The 10,874-nt window shown below is 42.3% G+C and overlaps 1 protein-coding gene across 1 annotated transcript in view; it reads right to left on the minus strand.

Moving 5' to 3' along the window:
* Nucleotides 1–474, minus strand: part of LOC100959779 (transmembrane protein 132D) — a gene marked incomplete at its 5' end in the record, with an annotated part of 45,346 nt that extends 44,872 nt beyond the window's left edge. The window contains one exon of the mRNA XM_012809020.2: nucleotides 3–474. Coding sequence (XP_012664474.2) covers nucleotides 3–474 — 472 coding nt within the window. The remainder of the gene's footprint in view (nucleotides 1–2) is intronic.
* Between the last annotated feature and the right edge of the window lie 10,400 nt (nucleotides 475–10,874).

A 10,874-nucleotide genomic window follows, 5' to 3' on the forward strand; every position in this document is an offset into this window, starting at 1 on the left:
ACCATTATCATCACTATCAACACCATCATTATCATCACCTTCATCACCATTATCATCACCATCATCACCATTATCATCACTATCAACACCATCATCATCATCACCTTCATCACCATTATCATCACCATCATCACCATCATTATCACTATCAACACCATCATTATCATCACCTTCATCACCATCATCATCACTATCAACACCATCATTATCATCACCTTCATCACCATCATCATCACCATCATCACCATTATCATCACTATCAACACCATCATTATCATCACCATCATCACCATTATCATCACTATCAACACCATCATTATCATCACCTTCATCACCATTATCATCATCACCATCATCACCATTATCATCACTATCAACACCATTATTATCATCAACTTCATCACTGCCACCATCATCACCATCATCACTATCATCACCATCACCACCATCATCATCACCTTTTATGATTGCCAACTGTATGCCAGGTACTATGATAATTACCTCATAGTAACACAATAAATCCCATGAAAATCTTACACAACATGTACTATTATTACTCCTACTTACCAAGTGAGAAACCGAGGGCTAGGAAAGCTATGCCACTTGTCCAAGGAAATGCTAGTAGTAGGTGATTAAGTTAGAACTTGAATACAGATCCTAGTGACTGAAAAAAGTTGTGTTTTATTCACTCTTCCTTGAACCTGATATTCAGTGCTGCAATGTTTCTACTTTTCCATGCTTCCTTGAAGGTGATAGTGGCTATGAGGTACCTTCTGGACTGGGAAATAAGCTTATGTTTTCTGAAAAAATTTTTTTTCTGATATAGTTCATTTTTCCTGTTTGGAATATAGATCTGTGGTTGGAGGCATGGCAGCTATCTTGCAACCATGAGGCAACAGACATGAGCAACAAAACCAACCAGCTAAAAATGCAGAGAGAAAGAAAGAAAGAGGCTAGCTCCCCGTCAGTGTTAGTGAGGATCCACAGCAATCCTGGATTCTTTTGAGTTACAAATAAGACTTGGATATGTTTATGTTGCTATCCTTAGATATTCTGTTATTTTCAGTCACCTGTGATCCCAACTGAGCATTTAACACAAATACAGCTCCATCTGTTTAAGGAATGAGAGTTTCCAAATTTTGTTTCTAAAATTCAAGCTTAATTTGAAGATCACAAACTCAAATGGCTATACAGGGCAAATAACATAAATAAATGAGCCAGATGTGAACTAGAAACACTCTCCCAGGGAAAGGAGGGCAACTGTTAGATCATCTCACCATTGCCTTGTATAAAAAGGGCTCAGTGCTGCCAGATACTCCATTTTCTAAGAGAAGCTATAAATCCCATTTTAATGTAAATTTTAATGTAACAATATCAGGTTTTCAAGTATCGGCCACTATCCAAAACCTTTATGGCCAAACACCATATGTGTATTGGTGAGATGTGACCCAGTGACCTTCAATTTACAACCTCTGCATTTGCAAACCTCATGATATTTATTTTGGGGATTTAGGAGAAGGAAAATATTGCAAAAAAACAGGTTAGAACTTTTTAAGTCTTTGAACTTGTTATAAAAACAAACAGCAAAAACAGGGTGACAAATAGGATCTCTTCACATCACCATCATCTATCAACACAGAGGCTGGAGGCCATGAAATATTGTGACAGGAGGTCCATTCACCCAGTCTCTGAAGCATCTTAAATTGTCACCCCACACCTGTGATCCCACCTTCTGTTCTGATGACAAATGACTATCCACAGACTCAACCTTGACATCCTGACTCCTAGCTCTGGGAGCAGCCGCCCCCCTGAATGATCTGAGCACAAGCCCAGTAACATCCTCCCCTCCCCCAACTTTGAAATGGTTATAGCAAAATTACATGAGACCTACAGGGAGCAGGAATGATGAATGCCTGTTTACAGACAGGAAAACAGAGAGGGGATGAAAAATCTACTCTCTGAAGTCCTGTAGGAAAAAGTTTGGTATTGCCTGGAATAAGTGATGGGACGCCTGATTCTCAGATTCTTTCTCTTTCCAGGACACAGCTGCTGGCTTTAAAGAAGGGGTGTGTATGTATGTGTGTGTGTGTGCACGTGCTTCAGAAATTTAAATAGTTTTACAGTTGCTGTCACATGCAGTAAAGATTTTCAAAATATTCACCCACCAGCAGAATGTGGGGACTGACAAGTTGGAGTGGCCACCTGCCCAAACAAATGCCAGCCGTAAACCATCAGTTCAGCCACATCAGCACCAGCCTGGCCCTGGGATCATGAGGCTTCTCAGTGGAGTCAGGACAGCAGGAGAGAAAGGGATCCTTTCTTCCCATTTGATTCCACGGGCCACTGATACATGACAGCAAACAAAAGTGCATCTTAAATCTTGCCTGTGCTGTGGACACGTATCCTGGTCAAGTAAACAATCAACTACTCTTTTGTCTTTACACACCGAGTAACTTTTAAAGTCTGCAAAGAAACGTGCATTTTTAAACCAGTCTTGAACTTTTCCCTCTTTTTTGCTGTTTGGGATATCGCTCACGTATGATAAAATTCATCAATCTTAAGCATATGCTTTGATGCATTTTGGTAATTGTACACAATTGTGGGAACACCACCACAATCAATTGTATTGCATACTAAAATTCCCCAAGAGAGATTCCCTTCTACCACCACACACATGCACAATAACCACTGAGGAGATGGATAGGTTAATTTGTGTAATTGTAGGAACGATTAAGATGTATAGATCAATGCCTTAAACACAAATACAGCTCTGTGTAAGGTATGAGAGTTTCTATTTTTTTTTCTTTGCTACACTAGTTTAATTTGAAGACCACAAAGTCAGATGGCTTTATAGGGAAAATAAATGACCTAGTTGTGAACTAGAAAGGACTCTCCCAGGCAAAAGGAGAGCAACTGGTAGTCAGATTATCTCACCGTTGCCTGACTTGCTATTGTGTTTTATGCCTTAAATACGAACATACAGTTACAAAAAAGATAGAAGACAGACAGTTCTCCCCCCAAAGCTTCCTTAAACACTTTCATACTTAATCTCTTCCCCAACCCTGACCATAGGCAACTACCCTTTCCTTTTTGTCACTACAATTTTTTCTAGAATTTCATGTAAATAGGATCTTACTGTCTGTGGTCTTTTACATTTGACTTCATGCAGCAGAATGTTTTTGAGCGTCATTCATGCAGTTGTACATATCCATAGTTCTTTCTTTTCAATTGCAAAGAAGCATTGCTTTGTATGCCAGTGTCAGAGTTTGTTTATCCATTCACCAGCTATAGGACGTGTGGACGTGTGGGTTACTTACAGGTTTTCATTATTGCGCATAGTATTACAAGCCCTGCATTTTAGCTTGGTTATAGTACTATATACTGTGCAGGTGACCTTGGGTATCTTAGTTTGCATTGTAAAAATAGAGAAGAAATAGAGAAGTGGAAAGTAGCTTTGCTTTAAACAAGTTCATTGTTGCTGTTGTGAAAACTATGGCAACCAAAAGAAAGTTGATCTTCTAGGCCTTCATGATGCTTCTCAAGTTCAATGGTCACCATGACTAGATGGGAAACCATCCATTCATCTAATAGATGCTGACTGAGATCTAGACTCTGGGGGACACAATTGTGAATCAGACAAGGTCTTCATTTCTTGGAAATTACAATGTAAAATCAGGGGTAAGACAGTAGGTACATAACTACATGAAAAGGATTATTTTTGGTATTATGTGTTTGATGGAGAAATTACAACTGTGTAACATGATGATGAGCTTTTCTGCAGACTAGGTGGTCCGGGAAGGCCTCTCATGGGACTATCAATAGGAAAGAAAAGTTAGAGCTTAGTGAACTAAGTTGGGAAAGTCTTTAGACTTAATTGAATTAGACTGAGCATTATCCAGAACTATGATTAAAAAATAGGGCTTGTATTGTTGTGTGAATAGTGTATATCTGGAGAAATGTTAATTGCTTGAAGATTGGTGAACTGTACAGGAATGAAATGTGAAATGCAGGTAGTTGTGAGCATTGCTTTTCAAAACCAATGGTGTCATCAGGAACTCCTGCCTCTCTTCTCTTCACTTTGCTGCCCCTGCTGGTGTAAGATATCTACCAGCAGCTCTGGGCACCTTTCCCAATAGTATCTATAATTTCCAAGATTCAGTCTCATTGGACCTAGTTGGTTTCCACAACCATCTCTCCACCAACATTGTGGTCAAAAGATGAAATTCTTTATTTTGCCAGTCTTGTGTCATAAAGGGTGGATTGGTCCATCCAAACCACAAGCTCTAAGAATGGGCTGTTTTCCCGGGAAACTCCAAGGAAATGGCCCAACACAACCCACAATCCTGTGTTTGCATCAGTGCAGAGAAAAGGGAAGAGATGCCATGTTGAGCTCTGAGTTCTGGTAGTGCAACATGCAGATGAATACAGCTTTTTACTGAATTCTTGGCTTTGACATGGCTCTTGTTTCTCCATGAAGGTCAATATAATTTAAGAACTCAGATTACACTCTTCAGAATAAGGTGAGCAGATCTGCTAAAGAACCATGATGACCCTGACCATTTTTGAACTCCTGGAGGAATTTCCTGCACCATTTGGGACATTTATTTGGGAGCTGAGCAGCTGCCTTGATTTATTATTTAATATTTTTCTTCCCGGACCTTTATCTGCTCAGTTTATTAGTGACCTGAGGGTGAAGAGGATATCTTTTTTCCATTTCTTACATCTTCCCTACTCTTAGTGGTTTACCTATGGAGTCTGAAATAATGAGGAGGCAGGGTAAGGAGGAAGGCAAAGGAAGTATGGGAGGCAGGAATGGAGCAGGGTGAAGGGTAAGCCTCAGAATGAGGAGAACGTGGAACCATATGCTTGTCACTCTGCGGCAGAGATTACATTAGTGGCCCCAATGAGACACACCTGCCAGGATCCAGACCCCTCCCACATTGACTCTGGGCTTAATGCCATCATGATTTCCAACTTGCTTTGACAAATATGATGTCAGCAAGTGTGATACAAACAGGGGCTTGATGAAGGTCTGTCCTATAGGACTTTAGGTGCTGTGTGTCAAAGTCCAAGCTACCCGTGTGGGCAGAGCTCACAGAGGAGAATGAAGCCCCTCCCCCGACAGCCCTAGCTGACTGCCGTACAAGGGGATGAGGTATCTGGGACCATCCAGCTCTGGATACACTTGCAGATGACTTTAGCCACTTGAGTAACCTCAGGGGAGACCAGCCCAAATTGTAGAATCACGTATACATTTATACACACACACACACAGGGTGGACATAAAGTTCATGTGTGATTTAAAATAGTTTAACATAGTAAATTGCACACAAACTTTATGTCCACCTTGTATATATAACTATAATTTGGTAACTCAAATTACACAAACCATGGCAGACACATTTGTGTGTGTGTGTGTGATTGTTCATTATTTTAAGACACTTTGGGTAGTTTTTCATGCAGTAATCATCCACACACACAAATTTACATATATATATACTCATGTTTCTATATACTGAAACATATATTTGAACTATTGCATTTCTGATTTTATTTATAGGGTGTTCCAAAAGTTACCTCTAAAGTCATGATGCACAGGGAAAAGGGGAAAGTGTAGCTAAATGTATGTTTACTTACAAAATATCCATGCAGAATTTTACAAAGAGGTGGCCAACACATAAAGAATATTTTGTAAATCATATAATAAATATTTTGTAAATAAAGGTACATTTAACTACAATTTCCCATTTTCCCTGTATGTGGTGACTTTGGGGATGTTCTGTATCTATAGGCTGAGACATTGCACACGTATATATAAACACAAGTTAGAGACAAAATCAAAACATTATAAGAAGCAAGACTTACTTGTCCTGCATGTTATGTAGGGTAATGTTTTCTATTTCTTTCCTTTTCATTTCATTACATTTTCTTTCTCATTTCTTCCCTTTCTCTTACTAATTCCGGTTAATAACCTACTAAATTTACTTCATAACTTATTAATGGTTTGTTACTCACAGCTTGAAAATCCTTTATCTAAAGTGTGGGTTTTTAACTTGAGGAGAGGAGGCATTCAGGGATGGGCTTCAAGGAGTAGTTCCTTAGTTTTCTCTACACTGTCTGCCTGGGTGTTGTGTTCATGATCACAGCGTCACAAGCTGTCAGGTGATGACCCTGAATCTCTATCTCCCGCCAAGATCTTTTCCCTGAGCTCTGGACTTCCATCCAACAACGTACTGGACACATCCATCTGGGTGTCCCAAAGATACCCTAAACTCATTAGTTTCTAAATCTTTTCATTTTTTTCTTTTTGTTACTCATACCCCCTACCCAAAACACAGCTTTTCAGGCCATTTTTAACGTCAAAAGCCTGGCAAGTCATCCTTCCCCCCTTCCGCTTTCTTAAAGTATAATTGACAAATAATTGTATATATTTATTATATACAATGGGATGCTTTGATATCCCTCTACACTGTGAAATGATTACATAAGATATATATAATGATTACCCATCACCTTACATACTGATTTATTTTGTGTGTGGCAGAAACATTTGACATCCACTCTCTTAGCAAATTTTCCAGTATTGTATACGTTATTATTAATTATAGTCACCTACTGTATAGCACATCTCCAAGACTTATTCCTTTGGCATAACTGGGGCTCTCTCCCCTTTTATTTTTGACGGCTCCTCATCACTCACTCGACACCTACAACTGGCCACCCAAATTGTGTGAATCCTACTGATTCTACCTAGGAGATATCTTTCAAATTCTCTCTTCTGATGTATCCCTTCTGCAATTTTCTTAGCTCTACTCCTCTTATCTCTTTCCTGAACTGTCACTGGAGGACTCCTCCTGGCTTCCTGGAGGGGTCCAATTCTTTTCTACTATGGCCACCAGAGTAGTCTTTGAAAATTATAGATTCAAACCAAGTATTCAATACCATTTTGCAATAGCTACACAGAAAATAAAATACCTGGGGATATATTCAACCAAGAAGGTAAAAGATATCTGCAAGGAGAACTATAAAACATGGATAAAAGAAATCGTAAATGATGCCAACAAATGGGAAAACATCCCATGCTCATGGATTGGTAGAATCAACACTCCTAACATGTCCATGCTGCTCTGAGTGATTTATAAAGTCAGTGTAATCCCTGTCCAATTACCAGTGTCTTACTTCATAGATATAGGCAATAATTCTAAGCTTCATTTGGAACCAGAAAAGACCCTATCCTAGCATGTGTTTGAAACTGGAGGATGCCAGAATGTGCTCTCTGGGGTCCCAAGGGTAGGGGTGCAGAGCCCAGCAGGAGCTATGGTTATAATGATGGGCAACATTAACTGGGCACCCAAGTATGCCAAGTATTTTGGAATGATTTCCACAAATAATTTTGTATATGCATTTGAATTGTTTTAATACAAATTATTAAATGCATCCTTATAAGCATTTTATACTTTTTTATAGATTAGTTCATTTAGTTTTCAGAAAAAAAAGCACAAGAGAAAGGTTATTTCATTAGCCCCATCTTACAGGAATAGAAAAGAGGATCCGTGGGCTTAAGGAAACCTGCTGAGGCTGCCCAGGTGGTGGAAAAGACTCTGATGCTCAACCAGGCAGCCCCTCCCGGACCTTGCATTCTTAAACCCTTCTGAAAGCTGACACTGATACCTGGAGGGGCTCGGTGGCAGAGGAGTGGGCAGGCTGTTTCTGCAGACAAGTCTTTGTTTCTTTAATTCAATATCTGAGCTCCTTCCCTTCTCCTCCTTTCCCTGTTTCCATAGCGGGGTTCACTATGGCCTTGGACTTAGGTGACAGGTAGGATTTGGCATCTCAGAACCCTTAGGGCTCACCCTGTCTCCTGTCTGTCCCATCCCAGGGGGATGCCCATTCGCCTACCCTGAGTAGTTGCAGGCTTGCACCTGCAGCTCAGAGAATCCTGGATCCAGAGCTGCTTTCATCAATGTGATCATGTCCCTGGGTTTGCAAATCACACGCCCTGTTTCCTAAGTGCACCAGGAGCACCAGCCACAGAGGACCTACCATTCTCCCCTAAAGGAGAGACTGCCAAAGCCTTCATCCTAACCTGGGGCATAGGCCACACTTTGGACAAATGAGCAAACACTGGTTGCCTCTCCCATAGTGGTCCAGAGGGATTAATAATGGAGTAGTCCCAGGTCCCAAGCAACGTGACTCAGGTGGGCAGGCCAATACCCCCTCCAGCTGCCAGCTTGGCTTCCGAGATGAAGCTGACATGTGATGGGATGGTCCTTATTCTAGATTAGAGCCCCAGTGAGCACAATCACCTGAAGAGAGCCCTGAGACAAGGACAAGAGCTGGGAGGGGCCAGCCTTCTGGCCTTGGCATCTCTGGGCCTGTCCTGCTTCTCTGACACATGTCATTTGCAACCTGCTGTCAGGATGTGTGCTGCTCCAGGGGTGACATCTGGCTAAAAACACCAATGTGACTTTCTGACCACTGTAATATTCTGCAATATTTTGTACTAATTGTCAAAGAGGCACAGCTTTAATCTTCCCAAGGACTCCACCCACCTCTTCAACTCCTTTGAATCCTCTCCTGGGACACACTTCCCATCACCTGGCAGCCACTGGGAAGAGCAGGGACTTTCCGGATTATGCTCGACACCTGCCGCCTGCCTCTGTCTTGACTTTCCTGTGCCCCCTGGCACCTTTGTTAATATTTGTACATCCCCTGGAAAAATCCATAAGCTATCAATACTATTATTTCATTAATATGTACCTTGTGAATCAACTCACTTAAAACAAGCAATTAGGAAACCAGGTTTCCACGGACAGGCTGGGGATCCTCCTCTTAGATCCTCCAGACTCCCCTGCGCTGGGGGACAGAAGGTTTCGACAGAATGTTCCTTCATCTCTCTGCAAACCTAAACATTCTCCTGGCCAAGGTTTCAGCCAGGCAGAGCCCCAAACTATTTCATCTCCAATTTATCTTTTAATCAATATCGACAGAGGGGCAATAGGACCTTTATCTCACCACCTCAGAACATTCCTACATAGAGAGTTGGCAGCACAGAATGCTGCTCAAAAATCCCCCAGATTTGACCTGAAGTGAGTCTGGACTTGAAGGATTTGAATAATGGGCAGTTTTCCTGAGCTGATGGCCATTTCCACAATCTGCAATCGTGGCTGAGGTGTTTTGCTCACCAGGAGGTGAGAGTCATCTCCCAGAGGGCACTCATGAGCAACCCTGAGGGAGGATCTGTGGTCCTGGACCTAGGCTCATCTCGCTCTGTAGACCCTCAGAAGGGCCTTCCTAGCACGCTGGTCATTTTGCCCCCAAGGTCACTCCCCTTCTCTTGCCTGCTGGGCTTTGTGAACTACTTCCCAGGCTTCCTTGTCAACTTGCCGTCCAGGTAGGGGCAGCCAATTGTAGGCATTGGTCAGGGGGCAGATTCGCAGCACAGGGTATGCCAGGTGTTTCTCTGCCTCTTTCTTTCTGGACATGTCTTTCAGAGGCTGGGTCCTTTCCATCACTCCAGCTCCCACCAGACATCTCCTACCAAGTCTTCTGAGCTCTGGCAACACCACATCCCTCAATCATCTCTGCACCCAAGCAGCAGCAGTTGCTTCTTGCCATCGCTGATGTCTCTCTTGCCTCATGTTCCCCTCTTTGTCCTTTCAGCCACTCACCCACCACTGGTTATACGTCCTAAATTCCCAGCACTGAGTTCTTTGCTGAAGTTTCTGTTGTCCTGGATGGACTTTGCACAGCATGCTCTGTGCACAGCCCTGGAGGGAAGGATGGGAGGGAAGGATGGGAGACAGCAGGTGCAAAGTAGAGAGATTTGTGTGCTATTATGGAGACGTGGCACTCCCCAAACACAGAATTTAGATGTGGTGCTGCTGGTGGAATACAGAGGTTGAAAACGGTGGAATCAGAGCTTGCTGCCTTAAAAAAAAAAAAAAAAAAGACAAGGAAATAAATGCTCTGAAGGTTTCACCATCTCCCCATGAGGCTGGGGCTCAGTGATCGGGTCACAGAGAAATGTCAGAACACTCCAGGCTGAGCTGTGAAGATGGAAGGGGAGCCGTACATACTAATTATTTCGACCTACAGCTTTTTCTGTTCTTCTCAATGATTTTCACAAGCTGACTACATGAGGCATTTCCATACTCCAAAACAAATATAACAAGTTCCTCCTGAAAAGTAAATAAGTGCTGTTCAGAATGCCAAAATCAAGAAGAAAATGGCTTTTTCTAAAGCCCATAACTCAGCTCCCTGGGGGTCCCCTAGCAGTGAGGTCAGGTGTTCCTGGGATGCTTCATTTCAGTGAGACTCAGTGACAGAGGAAGATGGAGCAGGTGGATGTTACCGTACTGACCTGGGGGGTGATGGTGGTTCTGCACTTTCTCCTGGGTGTCCTGGATGACTCTGGCTCTCATTTCATCAGGGAATCATTCCACAGCCCTGGAAGATGACTCCCAAAATGCATTTAGCAGGAGGGAGCCATTTTAGACAGTGGGAGGCGACATGGCACTGCTGAGATCAGGCAGAAGCTCTCAGGACATCCATTCAGCTCCTCTGACTCTTTCATTGACAAAATCTTCTTTGGAAACCATAATTAATCTTATATTTAAAATTTGTGAAACATGACGTTTCATCGCCTTTGCTTTGGCCATGGCAAACAGCTTGATAGGTTGATACTGGTGCACAGATTGCATTTGGAGATGTTCTGAAGGTCCAGTGTGTTGTGGGATTAGGGTTAGGTGTACAGAGTTTGAGTGGCAGGTGGGGAGAGAATGTCCAGAGTTGAACTAGGCATCTGGGCTACGCATGTCAAAGATGCTGCCTCATGTTTTTAGAAAGCACAGGAAACATGCTCAAGTGTCCCA

This window comes from Otolemur garnettii, unplaced genomic scaffold (assembly GCF_000181295.1).
Source record: "Otolemur garnettii isolate 467f Iridium unplaced genomic scaffold, OtoGar3 scaffold00099, whole genome shotgun sequence".
NCBI classification, from domain to species: domain Eukaryota; kingdom Metazoa; phylum Chordata; class Mammalia; order Primates; family Galagidae; genus Otolemur; species Otolemur garnettii.